Source organism: Callithrix jacchus, chromosome 20 (assembly GCF_049354715.1).
Source record: "Callithrix jacchus isolate 240 chromosome 20, calJac240_pri, whole genome shotgun sequence".
NCBI lineage: Eukaryota > Metazoa > Chordata > Mammalia > Primates > Cebidae > Callithrix > Callithrix jacchus.
Window position 1 is genome coordinate 38,550,414 of NC_133521.1, and position 24,497 is coordinate 38,574,910.

At 39.9% G+C, this 24,497-nt stretch overlaps 1 protein-coding gene across 6 annotated transcripts in view; it reads right to left on the minus strand.

Moving 5' to 3' along the window:
- Nucleotides 1–24,497, minus strand: part of CMC2 (C-X9-C motif containing 2) — a 62,475-nt gene that overhangs the window by 7,373 nt on the left and 30,605 nt on the right. For all 6 annotated transcript variants that reach the window (XM_035282454.3, XM_078357833.1, XM_078357834.1 and 3 more), the window contains one exon: nt 11,941–12,056. In XM_035282454.3, coding sequence (XP_035138345.1) covers nt 11,941–12,021 — 81 coding nt within the window. In that variant the 5' untranslated portion in view covers nt 12,022–12,056. The remainder of the gene's footprint in view (nt 1–11,940; nt 12,057–24,497) is intronic.

Here is a 24,497-nt window from a genome sequence, read left to right on the forward strand (position 1 = left end):
TGCTTTATAATGGCATGTCATAAATGCTGAACTTGATAGTTGTAATAATAAGCACAAATTTTCCTTTTTGTTCTAATTAAGGCTTTCATGAAAACCAGACAACACATAATTAATAAGCTATACCTCATGCTATTTATTTTTTTCCTGCTTTACCACCACTTTAAATGTACGTTTCAGGTCCACACTGAAACTGGTCAGGTTTTCTAGGAAGCATTTAAGATAGACTAAAGTCTGCTATTTGTTTCCTAATGACCTTTACAAAACAAATTTTTTAATTAAAAAAAATTTTTCATTTTTTATTTTGCTTTTTTCTTTCCTCTATCATTTCCAAAGAATAAATATTTCCTGTGTATTTTTCCTATACTACTTCCTCAACAACAAAAAAACATGACAATGAATTTCTTCCCCTTCTAGTCAAGTAAAAATAAGAGAAGGCAATATTTCATAGTTTACATTTATTCATCATTCTATAAATGTACATCTTGATTCAAAAATCCATGACATAAATTAATGTACATGCTTCCTTTTACCTCACCATTAACTAAGCTAAAATGAGAATTATACTCTTGTGATGTTACATGAAATATATTAGACCCAAACGACCCAGAGAAATTGGTGGAAGAAATGCCCGAGGGCTACAATTTTCTTATACTTTCATGGAGTAAGTCTCTAGTGCCTGGTGTCTATTTCTTGAGAACCAAAACAACTGAGTAATTGACTGAATAAGTCAATCAACAGATATCTGAGCACCAAGAACAATGTCCCAGGCACCAGGGATACAGAAGTGAGCAAAGTGGACCTGGGCACTACTTTCACAGTACATAATCAGAGGGAAAAAGACAAATAAGAAGTGACTGCCATAAAGCAGTGTTTCTCAAAGTGTAGTCCAGAGACCTTTTCAGGGAAGGTACAAGGTCAAAACTATCTTCTCAATAATACAAAAACATTTATTTTGTTCATTTTCGTCCTCGCACAAGGGCATTGTGGAGTTTTCCCGAGGCTTCATGAAGTCTAATTATCACAGCAGACTGAATATAAAGGCAGATCTGAGAATTCAGGTATATTTTATTAATTCAGACATTAAAAAAATGCGAAAGCAATGCCATTCTTTTCGCTTTTTTCTGGTTTTAAAACAAGATTTTTGTGAAAAATAACTATGCTAACATGTAATCATAACATGTAAAAGTATAATTTATCATTGTAACTTTAAAATAAATTTTTTAATTTATCAGCCTTCATCACTTCTAATCCAATAAATATTGGTAGATATCACCCACATAAACAATAGCTGCCTGGAGTTCTCAATAATGTCAGAGTGCAGAGGAGTCCTGAGACCAAAAAGTGAGAACTGCCACAAAGTGTGTTTGATGCTACCCAAATAAAGTGATTGTACCAGGAGAATCTAGGACAGGAAAGGGAAAGGAAATGACCAACTAAGCTGAAGAAAAGCTGAAGGATAAAACCTGGTTTAACAAACAGTAAGTTGAAGCAGGAGGAATGCTCTACGTTCAGCAAAGGAAAAAGTATGTATAAAGGCTTAAAAGACAGAAATACCATTCTCCCATATACCTGCAAAAAGAAAAAAAAGAAAGAGACCACAGGAATGAGGGGGAAAGAGCTGTGGGAGAGTGGTAAAACCTAAGACCTACTTAGGGATAAGTTTCGTTAAGGACTTCAACAGAAGGCAAGAAATTTATAATACATTCTACAGGCAAAAGGATCTATTCAAAAGGTAACAACAGGCAGGGTGCAGTGGCTCACGTCTCCAATTGCAATACTTTGGGAGGTCGAGGTTGGTGGATTACCTGAAGTCAGGCATTTGAGACCAGCCTAACCAACATGGTGAAACCCTGGCTCTACTAAAAACACAAAAATTAGCCAGGCGTGGTGGCAGGTGCCAGTAATCCCAGCTACTCAGGAGGCTCAGGCAGGACAATCACTTGAACCCAGGAGGCAGAGGCTGTAGTGAGCCAAGATCACACCACTGCACTCCAGCGTGCACAACAGAGTTAGACCCCGTCTCAAAACAAAACAAAACAAAAAAAAGTAACAATGATTAAACTTATTCTTGAAAGATCACTCTAAATGCAATATGGAAAATGGATTTAGGCAAAGAAGAAAACAAAACCGCCAGAAGACCAGATAGGAGTCCTTTACAGGTGGCCCCAATAAAAGTGTTGGCACAGACTATGGCAGTGGCACTAGCAAAGGAGAACAATGGTTCAAGAGAGATTCGGTAGAGAACGAACAGCACCTGGTAAAGGCTAACAGGAAGAGGTGAGGCAGATGGAGGAATTAAAGATGACATTGACTTCCAGCTAAGAATGACAGCAGAGGTTTTTTAAAGAAGGTAAGTCTCTGGACATGTTGAGTTTATTGGCAGAACAGTTAAGTCCAGTATCTGGTTGAGATAAACACACCTGGAATTCAGAGGAAATCTGAGCCAAAGATACAGATTTGAGAGTTATTGAAACCATTAAAGTGAATGATTTTTTGCAAGAACATGTAGCCGAGGGTAGACAGGAGTCTGCCAAGGACACTGAAGAGTGGCCAAAGAAACTTACAGAAAACCAGAGAAGATAAAGGTATGATAGAAGCCTGTGGAAGGGTGTTTTGAGAGGGAATCAAATGCTGTTGGGAGAAAAGTAAGTTAACTACTACTGAAAACATTCACCAAATTTGGCAGTAGAGCAGTCATTCATGATCTTTGTCGTTCTGCGACGCTAGTGAGGGTAGAAGCCAGTGTGTAAGAAGCAAGCAGTATCCTCTCAATAGCCAGCTCTGAAAGGGACGCTAACACAAAATACCAGAAGGCTGGGATTATGGAAAGGAATCTTATATATTCATCTTCCCAGGATAGAAAAACTGTGGGCATTTCAAAACGCTAATAGGAAGAAGAGAAAAAGAGGGAAAATATAAAAATTTTTAAATGCTGGAAAAACCCAGTTTTTAGTGAATTTATCTCTGAATAGTTGAACAAAAGGTAATTTTTGTTGGCTCTATACTTTCCTTTTTTATACTACCTAAAATGATATGTATTATTTACATATTACTTTCATGTATCAGAAAAAAATACATAAGAATTTCCGAGTAGCTTTGAGGAAAACAATTGTTCTAAATTCTGTATTTTAACTTTACATGGAAAGAATATCTAAGTCTAGCCAACAAATGTAGGCAAAATAGGCCAGTAGATCAGAAGCCACCCACAGACACCTGAAAGCTGTGGAAATAACATTTCTCTGCAAAGATCACAGCAGAACTATAAAGCACGAAAAGAATGATAAAAGCATAGCAAGGTAGGCTATTTGGAGATAAAACACTCATGCACTTCAAGCAGGTTGGAGAGCACTGCAGCATTCCAGCACAGACAGGGACATTCAGGATGATGGCCTCATCAACAAAAAAAAGACTAAAACAGAATTACACAAACTCAGGGCTAGAAGACATCTTAAGTAGTATAATTCACTGATTTTATTAATTAAATAACTGAGATCAAGCCAGGAACAGTGGCTCATGCCTGCAATCCCAGCATTTTGGGAGGCCAAGGCAGGAGGACAGCTTGAGGAGACCTGCCTGGGCAACAAGGAGAGCCTATCTCTACCAAAAAAAAAAAAAAAAAATTAATTAGCCAGGCATGATGGCATACACCTGTAGTTCCATATGCTCAGGCAGAGGATCACTTGAGCCCAGGAGTTCAAGGCTGCTGTGAACTATGATCGTGTCAGTGCACTCAATCCTGGGTGGCAGAGCAAAACATCCTCCCCATAAACTTTTAATTAACCTTTTTCCCCAGATCTAGACCTGCAGAATTATGGTTAAGTCACCAGGTGTTGTTGAGAGATGTGGTCCCACTCTATTCCCTGAGCTCAAGTGCCACAGTGATAAGAGCCTCACTGCACCCTCAAACTCCTGGGCTCAATTTAACACTTAAAAAGTGAAAGTCTTCAGAAAGATCACTTAGGTAAAATATTTCTTGATGACAGGAGATGTCTTTAAAAATATTTGTCAATTTCAAACTTACAGAAAAGTTACAAGAATACAATCAATTTCTAAATGCTAACATTTCACCACGTTTGCTTTATCCTTCTAGCTCTTAAATACACACACAAGCTTTTCTTCAGAACCTATCGATTAAGTTGCAGATATAATGTACATTTCCTAAAAAAAAAAGGACTTAAATTTAAGTCCCCATACAATTACCAAAATTAGGAAATTAACATGAATATAATACTAGTATCTAATTTACACACCTTATTCAAATTTCACCTATTGGCCTAATAATATCATTCATGCAAAAAGCAAAAAAATTTGGGTGGTTTTTTTTTTCTTGGTCCATGATTGCCATTGCATTTAGTTGTCATGTCTCTTCGGCCTTTTTATTTTCCCCCAATTCTTAGAATTTTTTTTAATCTTTATTTGAAATAGCTTATCTCTCTGTCTTTCATTACCTTGACATTTCAAAGAGTATAGGCCAGTTATTCTGCAAAATGCTCCTCACTTGGGTTTGTCTGGTGTTTCTTCACAACTTTATTCAAGTTATGCCTTTTTGGCAGGAATACTCTAGAAGTGATGTTGTGTCTTCAGTGTATCACATCAAAAGGCACCTGGCAATTTGTCCCATTATTGATGTTAACTTTTATTACCTAGGAAAGGAGCTACCTACCAAGTTTCTACACTGTGAATTTATTAGCTTTTCCTCTGTAATTATTATGGGGAGACACTCTGAGACCATTTAATTATCCAATTACTCCCTCAAACTTTTCACCCACTGGTATAGGATCTATGATTACTGACTAAATCAATTATTACTACAATGGTTACCAAACAGTGATTTTCTAATTCTACACTCCTCTTATGTTTTTGTTGGCATTCCACTGTAAGGGAAACTTTCCCTTTTCATCCATTTTTTTTTGGGGGGGGGCTTTTCATCCATTTTCATATTTATATGAGTTTGGACTCAGGGATTCTCATTCGATTATATTATTTTCACTACTTTAATGCTGTGTCCCATTTTTTGGTCAGTGGGAATCCCTTCAAGCTGGCCCCTGTCCTTTTAATCAGCCCCCATCATTCTTTGATAAATATCTTATTTTCTGGGACAAGATGTTGCAGGTTCTTCTTGTTCTTTCCCAGCCCTAGCCCTAGAATCAGTAATTTTCCAAGGATCCTTGTTTCTGTTGACTGAAGAGTGGTATTTAAAAACAAAATCTGGGTCTTACATATGCACAATGCTACAGGAAAACATATATTGAATGTATATATATATATATATATATATATGAAACAAACATACACACACATATATATGTATTCTACATCTTATATATATTGAAAACGTGAGTTCACACTGACACCTCCAATTCCAATCCAACATCACAGGTTTCATCCCAGCCTTTCCCCTTCCATATTTATGACAGTAGGAAATCTATCTCTTACTATCTACAATATGTTTACTTATTTGCTCAGTCTTGGAATACACAGAATACACAGACGCCAGTTTCAGAACTGCCAATTCATGCCACTGCCAAATCCAAACTACTAACAAGAGCTCTACTTTGTCTTTGGCCTAGTTCATTTTCCCCTTTAGTGGAATTAGATGACTGTTTTGAAATGGGTTTGTTTGGTTTTGCTTGCATTCCATTTTAGAGTTTTCTTCCCAACTCTGCTCATCCCTTTTTTCATCCTTTTTTTTTAGTATATGAAACATTAACAAAGTTCAAACAGCAAGATACACGAAATGCATAATTTTTTTTACATAATTTTTTTTTTGAGACTGAGCCTCACTCTGTCGCCCAGGCTGGAGTACAGTGGCACAATCTCAGCTCACTGCAACCTCTGTCTCCTAAATTCAAGTGATTCTCCTGCCTCAGCCTCCAGAGTAGCTGGGGTTACAGGTGCATACGACCATACCCAGCTAATTTTTGTATTTTTAGTAGAAATGCGGTTTTGACATTTTGGCCAGACTGATCTCTAACTCCTGGCCTCAAGTGATCCGCCTGCCTCAGCCTCCCAAAGTGCTGGGATTACAGGCATGAGCCACCGCCCCCGGACAAAAGATTTTGTAAAAGTGTCACTCCTCCACTCTCTCTACTTTGCTCCTACCCACCACTCAGAAGGTAATGAATCTCATTAGCTTCCAGTTATGTTGTTTCTTTTTGCACAAATGAGGAGATATACAACTAGGTTTTGCTTATCTCCTCCTCATTTTTTTATACAAAGGCTAGGATACTATAAATACTGTTTTGTCCTTTGATTTCTTTACTAACTATATCCTGGAAGTCATTATATGTTGGTTCAAAGAAACATTTTTTATTTAAGAGGCGGAGTCTCACTGTTACCCAGGCCGGAGTGCAGTGGCCCAATCACAACTTACTGCACGCCTCAGTCTCCTAAACTCAAGTGATCCTCCTACCTCAATCTCAGCCTCATTAGTAGCTGGGACTACAGGCATGTGTCATCTAGTGACATAATTTTAATTTTTTTGCAGAAACGGGTCTCACTATATTGCCCAGGTAGGTCTCCAACTCCTGTGCTTAAGCAATCCTCTCACCTCAGACTCCCAAAGCGCTGGGATCACAGGAATGAGCCGCCAAGCCTGGCCTGTTTAAAAAAAAAAAAAAAAAATACACACGCACACACACAGCTGTACTGTTTTTTAAAAAAGGTTAACTGAAAGACTCTCAGTGGCCAAAGCTAGAACAGTATGAACAACAAAACAAAGTAGTTTTGGATTATAACCCAGGGTATAAAGTAAATATACATCAGCCCATACTGACATAAATAAATAAATGGGGGAGAACAGATGCATGATGGCATGGCCTGTAGTCCCAGCTACTCGGGAGGTTAAGATGAGAGGATCACCTAGGCCCAGGAGATTGAGGCTGCAGTGATCCAAAATGACACTACTGTACTCCAGCCTGGATGACACAGTGGATCCTGTCTCCCCCCGCACCCCCCCCCAAAAAAAAGGTAGATCACCTCAGCCAGATGATCAAGGTCAACATCAACAGTGAATAAGTATGTTATAGTACATAACCTTGATTAAAATGTGATGAAAATGTACTTTACCTCTGTGGTCTTCCTCCCAAAAACACACTATTCCAATTCAACCATGAGGAAAACAAGACAAATTCAAACAGAGGAACATTCTACCGAATACCTGGCCATTATGCCTCAAAACTTTCCAAGTCATCAAAAACAAAGAAAATGTCACAGACAACAGGAGCCTAAAGAGTCACGAGAACTAAGTGTAATGGATATCCTGGATGGAATCCTGTTAACACAGAAATGACATGAGGTAAAACAATAACCTGAAGCAATCTGAGTAAGCATGGACTTTACTTAAGGATCAAGATAAATTCCTAGAAGTGGGACTGACGGGTTAAAAAGCAAATACACTACAGTTTTGCTATACACTAGTAAATTCCTCTCCATAAAGGTTGTAATAATTTGTAGTCCCATCAGAAATGTATGAAGGTATCCCTTCTCCCACAGTCTTGTCAACATAAGGCACTGTCACACTGTTTAACTTTGCCTCCCTGCAGATAAGGAATAGTATCTCAGTATATTTAATTTGTATTTCTCTGACTAGTGAGGTTGAACATCTTTTTACATTTTAAAGGCCATCTTTCCTCTTTTTGTAAATTGTCTCTCATGCTTTTGCTCATTTTTCTCTTTGATTTTTGGCCTTTTATTCCCCTCCTTTTTTTTTCATAAAGGCAGGGTCTCACTCTGTCACACAGGCAAGTCTGTCCCACAGGCTGATGCGTAGTGGCTCACAGTTCACAGCAGCCTCAAACAATTGGGTAAGTGATCCTACTGCCTGAACCTAGGCATGTAGCTAGGACTACAGGCATGTGGCATGCACAGCCAATTCTATTTTTATTTTTTGCAGAGACAAGATCTTACTGTGTTGCCCAAGCCAGTCTGGAAGTCCAGGCCTCAAATGATCCTTTAACAATCTCTGATTTTATTGCCTCTGGAATGCAGAGCCCTTACTTAGCCACACTTTCCTTACACCTAGGTTATATGAGAATTTATCCAGGTTTTCTTAGTATTTGTATGGTTTCGTTTTTGACATTTAGATGACTGCTCCATTAGAAGATGATGAAGATGACTCATATGTATGGTATTCTAACTTTTTTCCAACAACTATATAATTGTCTCAATGCTATTTACTTAAAAATTTATCTTCCAAACCTCTACCTTTAGCCATCAAAGAATAAACTGAACAAAATACATAAAACAACTATTTTCATATATTGAAACGACAGACTGCAGGAGTGTGACACCTGAAAGAAAGAAACAAAACAAGTGAACCCTACATTCACCTAGGTTTCTAACTAGAGACAATTTCCAAACTATGTAGCAGAGAAGAGAATGGCGGTTTCACTGAGTTGAGGAGGCTGTGCAGGTTGGGGCAGCTGGCATTTGTGAGGTAGAGATACACAGCAAAAGAACTCCAGAAATCTACATAGGGCTGCCTTCACTGCACATGTCAATAAACTTTAACAAGGCCTATCACTATGAAGAACAACTAGAGCAACTAGAAGCTGAAAAACGCTGAGAGCTCACACAGGGCAGGGAGTCAATGGAGCTCTTATAAGCCAAAGTAGAGATCTCATTGAACATTCAAGTCAATCAGTATAGAATCCAGAAGAATTATATAAGCCATCGGGCTACACTAACCCTAGAGTAAAGGCTATGCCAGGTATGCCTTAAATATACGTAAAAACACGAAGTGCCTGCTGATTCAAAGGTAAAATCCAAGTCATCAACGATGGTCAGCCTCAAACAAAAAGCCAGTAAACATGTTTTTTGTAGAAATTGACAAGCTGATTCTAAAATTAATATGGTAATCAAAATAACCTAGAATAGCAAAACAATACTGAAAAAGAACAAATTGGAGGATTTCACTATATGACTGAGACTTACTACAAGGCAACAGTAATTAAGACAGCATGGCACTGGTGTTAAGAATAGACATAGAAATCAGCGAAACAGACTAGAGAGCCCAGAAATAGACCCACTCACATATGGTCAACTGATTTTTGACAAAGAGACCATGGTAAATCAGTGGAGATAGAACAGTCTCTTGAACATATGGTGTTGAGACAACTGGCTACCCACAGGCAAAGAACATCAGCTTCAACTCACACATCATACCATACACAAAATTAACATGAAATCTCAGATAAGAATACACAACTATGAAAAGAAAAAAATGAAAACATTAGCTTAAAATGAATCATAGACCTAAATGTAAAGCTAATATCACAGAACTAAAAGAAAACACAAAAGAGTATCTTTGTGACCAAAGAATACACAAAGATTGTTAAGATACTACAAGTACAAACCATGAAAGAAAAAAAATGACTTTATCAAACTACAAGCTACTCTTTGAAACACATCCTAAAGGAAAAAAAAAAGCTGCAGCCAGCGAAAATATTCAAAATACACTTATCAAAGGACCTGTATGCCAAATAATAAAAAGAATGCTTATAACCCAGTCATAAAGCAAACAACCCAATTTTAAAATATGGGCAAAAGATTGTATATGAATGGCCAATAAGCACATGAAAAGATGCTCAAAATCATTAGTCATCAGGGAAATACAATTTAAACCAGAAGGAGATACTACTACATATCCACACAATAGCTGAAGTTAAAAGGTTTATAATATTAAGTGCTGGTGATGGAGAGTGGTAGGAATGTAAAGTAGTATAGAATGGACAACAGTTTGGCAGGCGTTTATGAAGTTAAATCTATACTTACCACATGACCTAGTCATTCCATTCCTAGGTATTTACCCAAGAGAAATAAAAAAATTTCCACACAAAGACTTGTACATGATAGTTGGGCACGGTGGCTCATGTACGGGAGGCCGTGGCAAGTGGATCACCTGAGATCAGGAGTTCGAGACCAGCCTGACCAACATAGTGAAACCCCACCTTTACTAAATATAGAAAAATGAGCCGGACATGGTGACTACGCCTGTAATCCCAGCTACTTGGGAGGGTGAGGCAGGAAAACTGCTTGAATCCAGGAGGCAGAGGTTGCAGTGAGCTGAGATTGCACCACTGCACTCCAGCCTGGGCAACAGATCAAGATATTGTCTCAAAAATAACAGACTTGGGAATGAATGTTGATAGCAGCTTTACCCAAAACAGCACGGCTGCAAACTGTTTATTTGCCTACATGTCCATCAACAGGTAAATAAACTGTGGCAAAACCATACAATGAAATGCTACTTAGAAATAAAAAAAGTATGACAGAGCAAAATATAAGACTATACAATGTAGTGTACATTTCTAGCAAATTCTAGAACTGTGAAACTCATCTACATCAACAAATAGTAGTATAGTGATTCCCTGGTCAAGAGGTGAGGGTTGGGGACTCACTGTGAAGGGGCACAGGAAACTCTCTGCTAGAAATGTTTTAGATCTTGACCGTGATGGTGGTTGCATGGGTGTCTGTATTTTACAAAACTCACCACACTGCATATTTAAAATAGATGCATTTCCTTACATGTAAATCACATCTCAATAAAGTTAATTTTCTAAGTCCATCTTTAGTTCCAGTAATTTGAGAAGCCACCTTTACTATAAAAAATCCATTTGAAAGAAAAAAAATGTTTAAATTGATTTCAATTTAAAAATAGTCATGGACCAAAAAGCAATATACAAATATAAACATAAAGCAAAGATTACTTAAAAGCAAGGACTGAAAAACTCTGGCCCTTAATCTGATTAACCTAGGAAATAACAACAAGATTTACCATCCTTATTTACGTCTAGCATTACAAATGCTAGACACACCATAGACATTAGATGTAGCACACCATACATCTAAACGGCTGTACTGGCAAAATGCTCTATATCAAGACTGAAATGTGACTCCACAGTCTCTTTCTCTCCACCGGGCCTCTCTGCTGCCAGACCCTCTCTCCTTTGCTGTCTCTGACTATAACTGACCATAGACAAATTGAAATATTCTACTTTAACACAAATAATTAGTTCCTGTTTTTTAAACAGTGAACACTTTATGCAGTTTTTACTTTAAAAACTGAAACATTATGTTTTATTTATATGGTCTTGTTCACTTTGATCTATGTGTATAGTGAAAATAGCTCAAAGTATATTGTCGTCAACAATATTATTTGAACTAGTAAAAATACCTGACTTCACATTTTATAAGTCCTACTTACCACCTTTCTTTTGGTCTATGAATTTTACTCATTTAAGGGATACTATTATGATAATTTGATGTATCTACAGTTTATGGATATCATTAGAAAAAGAACATCATATAATGCTAATGAAAAAACAAATGCTTCTTATAACAACTGTGTCATATATTGAATATATAAATAAAAGCTAAATATTCAACAACTATGAAAATATCAGCTTGATTCAATGCATTCCAAATATGGGCTCCTTTCCTATTTTGGTTTTAACCATGTAATTTTACTTCCATTCCACTAACAACTAAACACATCAGATTAAGCCAATCATAAATTTAGTTTATGTCTAATTATGTAACATGTTTTTATTACCATTAAACACAGAATGGTAGCCATCAAAGAGCAGATAATCTTAGAATAATTCCATTATAATCAGAATTGTCAGAGGTGAATATAACTGTTCTAGTGCCCTATAATTAGGAAAGACAAAGCATTTTACTGTAAGAAGATAGATTCCAACCGCTACATACCAGTTCAGAAGTTGTCTAACAAATACCATGCTTGATGATTACTAATCATAAAAGAAAGTACTTTGTTGGGGTGAGGGAATCACACACATCAAGTGCTAATCTTTACTAAACTCAGACTCCTTACTAAGACATTATCATTCCCTTCTATTAATGGAGATAACATTTTACATCAGTGCGTTATACCTAAGTTTCATTTTGGCTTTACAGGTTGTTTTTCTGAACTCTTACATTTTTGTGACATTCCTTAAGCAAGTTAATCAAGATGTTGCACTCTTCAGTGTGCAAGTGTGGAGATAAGTCAGGATGCATCTTTAGGAGATGATGACGGATCACAGCAGTGCAACCTGTGGATACAAGAGTGTCTTGAATATGCATAAATATACCTGTTATGCCACCTAAAAGTATCTTCAGTGAGAACCTTCAGTGACCTTTATCAGAGAAGTATGTTAACCATTAACCAGCTGTGTGACCTTAGGAAAATTATTAAACTTGAGCCAAAGCTTTCTTATTCAATGATTTCACATATTGAACAAGTTATCAGTAGTGTTTAGAGAATGTGCAGGTTCAGGAGAGACCAATCCTGCAAGTAAGTGCCACGGCAGAAACAGCCTGCTTATAAGCAATAAGCCTGGCTTCACATATTTTCACCACAATCTCGACATTGATTACATCTCCTTCTGTTGACATGAAATTCTACCAATTAAGAGAAGTGGCTTATTATTTTAAAATGTATATTATTCTGAGGGTTAAAAGGCCATTAGTCTCATACTGGTGTGAATTAATATAGATCACTTTCCTCATAAGAGCTGGCTGAAAAAAAAACTAAACAATGAAATGAAACAAGAAGTTGTGAGAAAAAAAGTTCAAATTTAACAGACACAGCGGTAACTAATTACCACACTGAAAACATGAAGCTGAAATCCCTGAAATTATGCTTAAGTTGTTCATTCACAAAGTGAAAAATTAGCAGCCAAGGTCAAAGGAAAAACACAGGCTGTGTGTGTGTGTGTGTGTGTGTGTGTGTGTTATGGTACAATCAGGGGTCTTGCTATTTTGCCCAGGCTGTTTTCAAACTCCTGGCCTCAAGTGATCCTCAGCCTCCCAAAATGTTGTGATATGCGTGCACTACAGCACCCCACCTGCACTTAAGCTATTCTTTCTAACTCAGAAATGATTACCCAAAGAAAGAAACAATTAGTTCCTTTAATTTTTGAAAAGTTCCAAATAGAAAACAGGAACCAACTCACATCCTTTACGATGGCTACCACCGAAAAACCCCAGAAAATAACAAGTGCTGAAGAGGATGAGGAGAAACTGAAACTCTTGTGCACTGCTGATGGACATGTAAACTGGGATAGCTTCTGTGGAAACTGGTACAGCACTTCCTCAAAATACTAAAAATGAAATTACCATATGATTCAGCAATTCTACTTCTGGCTATATACTCAGAAGAAGTAAAAGCAGGGTTTTGAAGAGAGATATCTGAACACCCATGCTCACAGCATATTACTCACAATAATTAAAACATGGAAACAACTCAAGAGCCCAATAGACCAACAGATCAGCACCAAGTGGTATATACACTCAACGGAATACTATTCAGCCTTAAAAATGGAAGAAAATTCTGACATATGCTACAACATGGATGATCTGTGAGGACATGCTGAGTGAAATAAGCCAGTCAAAAAACATATATATAGGGTTCAACATACACAAATCAATAAATGTGATTCACCACACAAACAGAATTTTAAAAACCATGTGACTATTTCAACATATGCAGAAAAGCCTTTGATAAAATTCAACATCAGTTCATGGTAAAAACCCTCAACAATCTAGGCATTGAAGAGCATAACTCAAAATAATAGGAGCCATCTATGACAAACTCACAGCCAACATAATACTGAACAGGCAAAAGATGGAAGCATTGCTGGGCGTGGTGGCTCACGCCTGTAATCCCAGCACTTTGGGAGGCCGAGGTGGGTGGATCACGAGGTCAAGAGATAAAGACCATCCTGGTCAACGAGGTGAAACCCCGTCTCTACTAAAAATACAAAACTTAGCTGGGCATGGTGGTGCGCGCCTGTAGTCCCAGCTACTTGGGAGGCTGAGGCAGGAGAATTGCTTGAACCCAGGAGGCAGAGGTTGCGGTGAGCCGAGATCACACCATTGCACTCCAGCCTGGGTAAACAACAGTGAAACTCCGTCTCATTAAAAAAAAAAAAAAAAAAAGATGAAGCATTTCCCCTGAGGACCAGAACAAGGGAACAGGATGCCCACTCTCACCACTGTTATTCAACACAGTATTGGAAGTCCTAGGCAAAGCAATCAGCCAAGAGAAATAAAAGGCACTCAAATTAAAAAAGAAGTCAAACTCTCTCTCTTCACTGACGATATGATTCTGTACTCAGAAAACTCTAAAGACTCTCCCCGATGACTTAAGTTTCAGGATACAAGATCAACATGGAAAAATCAGTAGCATGTCTATACACCAATACCGTTCAACCTGAGAGCCAAATCAAGAATGCAATCCCATTTTCAACTGCCCCCCCCCAAAAATAAAATATCTAGGAATACATCTAACCAAGGAGGTAAAAGATCTCTACAGGAAGAACTACACAACACTGCTGAAAGAAATCATAGATGACACAAAGGCTAATGTAAAAACATTCCATGAGACACAAACACATAGAAAAACATGTGTTTGGATACTGATTGGAAGAATCAGTATCATTAAAATGGCCATATTGCCCAAAGCAATCTACAGATTCAACACTATTCCTATCAAACTACTAAGTAATCTTTTTTCACAGAGTTAGAAAAAAAAAAAAAAAACACTCTAAAATTCATATGGAACCAAAAAGGGGCTCAAATACCCATACCAATCCTAGGCAAAAAGAACGAAGACCAAAGGTATCATATTACCCTACTTTAAACTATAAGGTTACAATAACCAAATCGGCATGCTTCTCCTACAAAAATACACACATGGACCAATGAAACAGAACAGAGAGCCCAGAAATAAAGCTGCACACCTTCTGATCTTTCACAAAGTCGACAAAAATAAGCAATGGCAAAAGGACTTTCCATTCAATAAATGGTGCTGGAATAGTTGGCTAGCTATATGCAGAAGAATAAAAGTAGACCCCTACATTTAATCATACATAAAAATTAACTCAAGGTAGAGTAAAGATTTACACAGAATGCCTCAAACTGTAAGAATCCTAGAAGAAAACCCAGGAAACACCATTCTGGACATTTGTCTTAGGAAAAAATTAAGACTAAGTACTCAAAAGCAATTATAACAAAAACTGAAACCTAATTAAACTCGAGTTCAGAATAGCAAAAGAAGCTATAAACAGAGAAAAGAGACAATCTACAGAATGTGAGAAAGTATCACAAACTATGCATCCAACAAAGATCTAATATCCATAATCTATAAGGAAATTAATTCAACAAGTAAAAAATAAATAACCTGATTAAAAAGTGAGCAAAAGACATGAACAGTCACTTCTCAAAAGACGACATATGAGTGGCCAACAAACGATAAAAAATGCTCAACATCACTAACCGTCAGAGAAATGCAAATCAAAACCACAACGAGATACTACCTCACACCAGTCAGAATGGCTATTATGTTAAAAAGTCAAAAAAACACAGATGCTGAGGGAGGCTGTGAGAAAAAAGAATACTTACACACTGTTCTGGGAATGTCGACTAGTCCACCCACTGTGGAAAGCAGTCTGGAGATTTCTCAAAGAACTTAAAACAGCTGTCACTTGATCCAGCAATCCTATTATTGGGTATATAGCCAAAAGAAAATAAACCATTCTACAAAAAGACACATGCACTCATATGTTCCTTGTAGCACTACTCACAATAGCAAAGACAGGGACTCATCCTAAGTGTCTATCAGTAGTGGACTGGATAAAGAAAAAATGGTACATATACACCATGGAATACTAAACAGCCATAAAAAAGAACGAAATCATGTTCTTTGCAGCAACATGGATGCAGCTAGAGGCCATTATCCTAAGTGAATTAATGCAGCAACAGAAAGCCAAATACAGCATATTCTAACTTAAACATGATAGCTAAACACTGGATACTCACAGAGATAAAGATGGCAACAACAGACACTGGGAATAGAGGGTAGAAGGAGGGTAAAGGCTGAAAAACTGTTAGATACTATGCTCACTACCTGCATGATGGGATTAATCGTACCCCAAACCTTGGCATCACCCAATATACCTATGTAACAAACCTGCATATTACCCCCAAAATCTAAAATAATAGTTGACATAGTTTTTAAAAGGCAAATACTGTAACATTCCTCTTATATGAGGCACCTAAAGTAGTCAAAGTCAAAGAGACACAAAGTAGAATGGTGGTTACCAGGAGGAGGCAGAAGGGCAGGAGCAGAAGAACGGGGAGTTATTGTTTAATGGGTAGAAAGTCTTACAAGATAAAAAGTGTTACCGAGGTGGGTGGTGATGATGGTTGGCAACATTATTAATGTGTTTGATACCAATGAACTGTGTATTTAAATGGTTAAGATGGCAAATTTTATGTCATATGTGTTTCACCATGTGAATTTTATGGTATATAAATTATACCTCAAGCTGTCAAAAAAAAAAATCTGAGAAATTTTGCCCTTCTCCTCCCTAAAATACCTTACCACCTTTAACTGACCACTTGTCCCAATCTACAAAACCAACTCTTATCCTACCACCCTCCACTGATTCTCTTTTCAGACTCAGCCCGCCTGCACAAGGGTGAATAAACAGCCATGTTGCTCACACAAAGCCTGCCTGATGGTCTCTGGACGTGCCTAACATTTGGTGCCAAAACCTGGGAGGTGGGAACTCCTATGGGAGACCAAACCCCCTTGCCTGCTCTCCTCGTGCTCCCTCCGTGAAGAGACCTACCTATGACCTAGTTTCATCTGACTAGCCCACATATCCACTCACTATTCTCAGATCTGGTAAGTGGTTTGCCTCAACTCTTCTCTTTAGCCCTTCTCACTGCCTGTCAGCTTCCCTCTCCTTTCGTTTCATTTTCCTCTCCCTTTCAGTGGAAACAAGAAAGACAGGACTTTCTGTGAGGTTCATGACCAGAAAAAAATCCCACATGGGTCACAGAACCGGGAAGACAGCCTTCCCTCAGTGACTGATCACTGCAGACACGTCTGCTCTGGTCACTCACTCGTGCTCACTCACAGGTGATGGATTAACACAAGGGATGCCCCTTTGACTGATTCACCCCAGGTACAAACCAAGGTTCAGTCTGGGACGCCTGCTAAACTGCTTGGTTGCACATTCACTTTCTTTGCCTCCGCTGCTCTTCTTAAACTATGGGCAATCTCCTGCCCTCCATTCCTTCCTCCTCTCCTTTACCCTGCGCTGTAAAAAACCTCAAACCTCTCCAGCTACCACCTGACCTAAAATCTAAGCATCTTATTTTCTTCTGCAATACAGCTTGGCCACAGTATAAATTAGACAATGGCTCTAAATGGCCAGAAAATGGCACTTTCCATTTTTCTATTCTGCAAGATCTAGACAATATTTGTCAACAAATGGGCAAATGGTCTGAAATCCCCTATGTCCAGGCATTTTTTTAAACATTCCAATCCCTCATAATCTCTGCTCAATGCATCCCATCTCAAATTTTCCTCTCTCCCATCCGCTCCTCCTACATCCACCAGTGATTCAGAATCCTCCTTTTTCATCGACCCTTCCGACCTTTCTCCTCTCCACCTGTCTGAACCAGACCCTCATCCAGGCCCTAACCCCCAACCAGAACCTCCCTCCTCTTCCTCTGCCTACAACCCACCTCCTTATGCTCCTCCTGTCACCTCCCCACCTCATACCCAGTCAGACTTGCAGTTTAGTCCAGCAGCTAACTCCTCCACCCCTGCCCAACAATTCCCCCTTGGAGAGGTGGCTGGAGCCTAAGGCATAGTTAGGGTGCATGTTCCTTTTTCTTTATCTGACCTTCCCCAAATCGGCAAACAGAAGTACTTAAATGTCATCCTTACTTCTACTCTCACCCCTAAAAAAAAGTTTTATTGCCCAATCAGCCCCTAACATTAAAAAAGCTACAGAAATAAAAATCTGGCTCTCAAACTCCACAACAGGATTTAATTAACCTCACCTACAAGGTGTTTAACAATAGGGAGAAAGCAGCCAGGCAGCAACGCATTTCAGAACTGCAAATGCTTGTCTCTGCCATAAGACAAACCCCAGCCACACCACTGGCTCACAAAGACCTCAAAGTGCCCAGACTGCAGCATCCAGCTGCCCCTCCCGGACCTTGCTTCAAGTGTCAGAACCCTGGCCACTGGGCCAAGGAATGCCCTCGATCTGGGATTCCTCCCAAGCTCCGCCCGTTCTGTGCGGGCCCCCACTGGAAGTGGGACAGTCAGATTCACAACACTGCTCTGCTTGGTGGCTAAAGACTAACGCTGCCCGAACCATCACGGACGCCAAGCTTCGTAACTCTTATGTTGGAGGGTAGGTCCATCCCCTTCTTAATGAATACTGTAGCCACTCACCCCACGATAACCTGTCTCCTTGGCCTCCATAACTGTTGTGGGAATTGACGGCAAGGCCTCCAGGCCCCTCAAAACTCCAAGTCTAGCGTCAATTAGGCCAGCACTCCTTTCCACATTCTTTCTTAATCATTCCCACTTACTCAGTTCTGTTAGGCCAAGATACAACAAAACTGTCTACCTCCTCCTTAACTGTTCCTGGGAAACAGCCACACCTCACCGCCACCCTCCTCCCTCAATACCTCCCCTTTATGTCCCCCTACCTTAACCCTAGAAGTATAGGACACCACCTCCCCATTCATCCTGTAGTACCAAACCCATATACTCTCCCCAACTTCTCTGAAACTCACCTGAATTCCTAAGGAAACTTAAATGCCCTGCTCCTGTCAATCTTGCCACTTCACCCTCTTCTCCATTTTGTGTGACAAGACATTTGCTGGTTCCACGCCTGGCTGCCACCCTTAACTGTCTTCTAAAGTAATTAAATAATCTTTTCCAAGATACCCCAACTTCTCTGCCTATTCCTCCTGTTCCATTGGCTCCCCACATAACTGCATCTATTACCTGTACAAAACCCTTAATTTAACCCATTCTTTGCTATACCAATTCAACCTAACCCTTTTCCTTATACACTGCTGAAACTCAGGGTGGTGCCGCTGGAGTTCTTACACAAGAGCCAGGTCCGCATCCTGTTGCCTTCCTCTCTAAACTACTTGACCTCAACTGTCCTAGGTTGGCCCTAGTGCCTACGTGTGGCAGCTGCCTCTGCTCTACTCCTTCTTGAGGCTTTCAAAACCACCGGCTATGCCTCACTCACTGCACAGCTCTCACAATCTTCAGGCTTTAGTATCCTCTTGGCATCTTCCATATCTGTTATCTGCCCCACGTCTTACCCAACACTATTAACTCTTTATCGAAACTTCCACTATGACTTGCACACGGCCCTAATTTTACAGCTTCTCACCTAATACCAAAACACAAGCCCTGAACCCCATGAGTGTGTCTCCCTAATCCATATAGCATCCTCCCCATTTCCACATATTTCTCTTTCCCATTCCAGACCCAGACCACACCTGGTTTATTGATCGTAGCTCTTCAAAGCCCAGTCAGTTGACACCAGCTAAAGCTGGTTAAGAAGCTGTATCCCATTCACCTTTCATTGAGGCTGTTACACTCCCTCCATCACTTCTCAGCAAGCTGAACTAATTGCTTTAACCCATGCTCTCACTCTTGCTAAGGGACTACATGTAAATGTCTATACTGACTCTAAATATGCCTTCCACATCCTACACCACTATGCTGCCATATTGGCAGAAAGGTTTCCTTACCACACAGGGGTCCTCTATTATCAATGCCCCCTTAATAAAAGCTCTCCTTAAAGCTGCGCTTCTCCCAGCCAAGGCCAGAGTCGTCCACTGTAAAGGACACCAAAAACTTTAAATCCCATTGCCCAAAACAGCTAAGAAAGCAGCAAATGCACCACCAATATCCCCTCCTAGTGGACGGTATTTTTCTTTTTCATCAATTACTCCTACTTACTCTCCTTCTGAATCCTTAATCTACCAGTCAATTCCCACTCAAGGCAGTTAGTTTTTGGATCAAGGAAAATTCCTTCTTCCTGTCTCTCAAGCCCATTCTATCGTCTCTTAACCATTTTCACATGAGATATAAGCCTTTGGCCCATCCCTTAGAACCGCTTATCTCCTTCCCTTCATGAAGTCCATCCTTAAAACAACTACATCTCAGTACTCCATCTGCCACTCTACCAACCCCCCCCCCCAACCTTTCCCACTCACCAAGCTGGGGGATTTACCACCAGGCAAAATTAGCAAATTGACTTTACTCATATGCCTAGTGTCGAAAAAATTCAAATAGCTTCTTGTATGCATAGCTTTTACAGGGTGGAATAAAGCCTTCCCTACTGGAACAGAAAAGGCTGCTGCTATTATTTCTTGTCTGTTAAATAATATCAATCCCCATTTGGCCTGCCTACTTCTATACAATCAGACAATGGCTTTCATTAGCCAAATCACCCAAGCAGTCTCTCAAGCCCTTAGCTTTGAATGAAATCTCCAGGACCCTTACCGCCCTCAGTCATCAGGAAAAGTGGGAAAAGCTAATGGCCTCCTAAAAACACATCTTACCAAACTCATCCTACAACTAAAGAAGGACTGGGTATCCCTTCTACCTATTGCTCTTCTCCAAATTCATACCACTCCCCAGGAACCCACTGATACAACAGCTTTAAACTCTTATATAGCCATACTCTTCTGCTTAGGCCTAAACTTCTCCCGGACACTAGCCGTCTTAGAGATTATCTTCTAATTCTCCAACAACCAAGTAGGAAATTCTTCAAGCTGCTAACCTCCTCTTACCCACTCGAGATACCCAGCCTTACGAGGACACCTTAGCTAGACAATCAGTACTGGTCAAGGATCTAACCTCTCCAGTTCTACAGCCTCGGTGGAAGGATCCCTACCTGGTTGTCCACAGTACCCCAACTGCTGTCCATCTACAAACCACCACCCCCACTGGGTTCAGCAGTCCAGGATTAAACTGTGTCCATCCATCTCCTCTTGGAAGTCACAAGTACTCTCTCCTACTTCTCTTAAGCTAACTCAAATTCCTGAATAGTAGACACAAACCACACATGAGTAGTTTATATTCTAACACTGACAAGAACCCTTCTCTTAACTTTGCTATTTGCAGCAGGACTCTACACAGTCAACCCTAAAGCTTGGTCTATACCTCACAAGCTCTCTATTTCTGTTGCTTTCTGTCTAATCATTCTTCTGATCGCCCTTCTTGTCTACATTTAAATGCCCTATGCCTGCTTGCCTTGCCAGTTTACTGCTTTCCTCCAGACCATTTTAGCTAATATCTTGTGGTCCTACCCAAAAACTTCTACCCTCAACTCCCACCTTGAGTGGATAAATGACCTTATGTGGCAAGGGACATTCCAATTCTTTCACCCTAATGAAGTTCTCCTCTTTACTTTTCTACTCACTCTTATTCTTGGTCCCATTCTGTCATTAGCTACTCCTTCATAATTACCTTCCAATTCTTACTCCCCTAAAGTCCTTCCTCCTTCTTCTTTTATTTGGACCTTGCATTTTCCAATTAGTCTCTCAATTTCTACAAAACCGTATTCGGCCATCACTAATCACTCTATATGGCAAATGCTACTTTTAAGAACCCCACAATATCACCCCATCCCAGGACCTCTCAGCCACTTAAGACAAGATGCCTTGCCAACCCTCCCTGTTCACCTGCCTGTCTTATCCCCAGTCCTGTTTCATCCCTTCTAGGATCATCCCTTCTAGGATCAACCAGAAACACCCACCCACCCCTCAAGAATTCCAGGCAACACTGGGCTAAGTAAGGTCAAGATGCAGCATGCCAACTCTCCAGAACCCACATATAGCCCTTTCAATCCAAGTCTTCCTGGACCACATCCCGTCCAATCTTGACCCAAGGCTTCATCACCAGCCACCTTAAAGCTATTATGCTTCAAGGACTTAACCAAACACGTAATAAACTATAAGAATCACAGACTTTTTTTTTAGGTGTCCTTGCAGCCCCCTGTCATGCTCAAAGAAGCCATGAGAAACATCGGCCCTACTCACTTCTCAAACTTTTTTCTTTATACAGATATAAAAAGATGAGAATGTCAGGCCTCCAAGTCCAAGCCTGGCCATTGTAGCCTGGGTGACCTGCATGTACACCTCTGGATGGTCCCCAAGGGCCAGAAAGTCTGAAGTAACCACAAGTCACCAGGTGGCCACAGAAAGAAGCTAAACAACTTGTTCCAACCTCAACCAATGGCTCACGCCCTGAAACCTGCAACCTGCAACCATTGTTCTGCTCATCCTCACAGAATTTCCCGCCTGGACAATGGGTTTCTCAGGGCCCCAACCCCTGTAACTATGTAATTTGCCTCACCCTCCCCTCTGCTTGCAACCAATAACCCCCACCTTTATGATAATGCCTGTTTGTAATAGATGACCCCTACCCTTGTGATCAAGCATCCTGTGACACCCTTCCCCTCCCGAAGATAGATTACTGACCTCTACCCTTGTTGTCATGCATCCCATGATGCCCTTCCCCTCTCTAAAATGATGCCCTTCCCCTCTCTAAAATACATTACCACCTTTAACTGACCACTTGCCCCAACCTATAACACCAACTCCTATCCAACTGCCCTCTGCCGAATCTCTTTTCGGACTCAGCCCACCCGCACCTGGGTGAATAAACAGTCATGTTGCTCACACAAAGCCTGTCTGGTGGTTTCTTTACTTGAGTGATGCGCCTAACAGTAGGTACCAATAAAACACCTTCCCTTCTAATTCTCATTATTTGCATTTTTAATTGACAAATAATAATTGCATATATTTATGAGGCCCTTCTACTTTCTTAGCCTAGATGACTATGTCAAAAGAATAAAATGGTTTAATTTCATTTCCTTTTCCTATTCTTGGTAAGATGCTACTACTTAACCTAAAGCTCTCAACACTCACCTTATCCCTTATCCAACAGATTCCTTGCCTTCCCCATCACTCCTTTCTTTCCTCTACCACATACTTTTAGCTAGATAGCTTCTTCCCCCCGCTTGCCCTCTATCTACCTGTCACCTATGCTCCCTTCCATCCACTTTGTATCACCTGGCTTTGCCTAAATGTTGGTGTGGACACAGATGTACTGCTATATTCTTGGGTGTAGTGTACAAGGCCCAACAGTAAAACAATGGCGTTGTTCTTTCAGAATACATGTAACTAAGTGCTGATGTATTCCAGTACTCACCTTTAAAAGCCAATTCTAGTAACACAATTTAACTCAAAATATATTTTATGAACTGAAGAAAACCTAAATACATATTCCTTACTCTTATTCTTAAAATTTCTTTAAAGTCTTAGAATACATCAACTTATTAGTTAAGAAAATAATTTGATGACCACTTGCCAAGTGCTAAGCACAAGTCTTAGAATCCAACAACCCTATGAAATGGGTAGCCTTTTAAGTTCAGTTGAACCACAAGAAATTGTCTTTCTGTAAGTGAAAATATGCACTGCTCACATGTTCATAAACTAAGCCCAAGGTCACACAGTAGTTAACTGCAAAGTTACAACCCAACATAATCTCTAACCACGACAGATTTTTATTCCATGTTCAAATAGGAAAGACACGCCTTTACAGCAGTTTGTGAATGAAATAAATTAAGAGGGAAAAAACTTTCCCAAAGACCTTCTGGTTGACAACAAGTTCAATAGGCAGTAATTCTAGGCCAAGGTTCCAAATACGTCTCTGTAAAATCGGAAATACTGGGTCTGTCTAGACACACAGAAAAAGAGAATAGTATTGTACTTGTCACTAGTCAGCTATTGTGTCATTTTGGTTACTAATCTGAGACCTAAGTCTCTTTTCCATAAAATGGAATTTGCTCTTGACCTGTATCTCAGTGATGGCATGGGTTTAAAATAACTTATGAGAAGCCAGAAGAGGTGGCTCACTCCTGTAATCTCAGCACTTTGGGGGGCCAAGGCAGGTGGATCACTTGAGGTCAGGAGTTCGATACCAGCCTGGCCAACATGGTCAAACCCAGTCTCTACTAAAAACACAAAAATTAGCTGGGCATGGTTGGGGGGGGGGGCTGTAATCCCAGCTAATTGGAAGGCTAGGGCAGGAGAATTGCTTGAACCCTGCAGGCGGAGGCTGCACTGAGCCGAGATTACACCACATGCACTCCAGCCTGGGCTACAAAGTGAGACTGTATCTCAAAAAAAAAAAATTAATAATTATGAACATCAGCAGCATGGTTGAAACAAATGCGAAAGAAACATAAGACCTCATTCTTGGATGTTTCCAGTGAGATAGAGAGAGGGACAAATTCCATTCAAACTGTCATTATTTGAATAGACTAATATTCAATTCCAGTGTAGACCCGATGCCAGGATGCTCCTGGGAGTGACCCCAGGGGCTTCCTGGGGAGAAAGGCTTAACTACTATTACTTCCACCAAAGAGTCTCAGTCTCATCTTTACATTGGTATTTAAGAAAACATCAAAAGGGTAAACTTTTCCACCACCTCCCTCTTCAATCCAGCCTCACGCACGGTGTATATGCACATAATGATACCAAAACAGTTCAATGAAACTCCTTAAAATTTTCAGCTGTCTGCCCTGGGGCAGTTCTGTGAAAAAAAAAAAAATTTCACCTGTCAAATGTTTTGATAGCTGGCT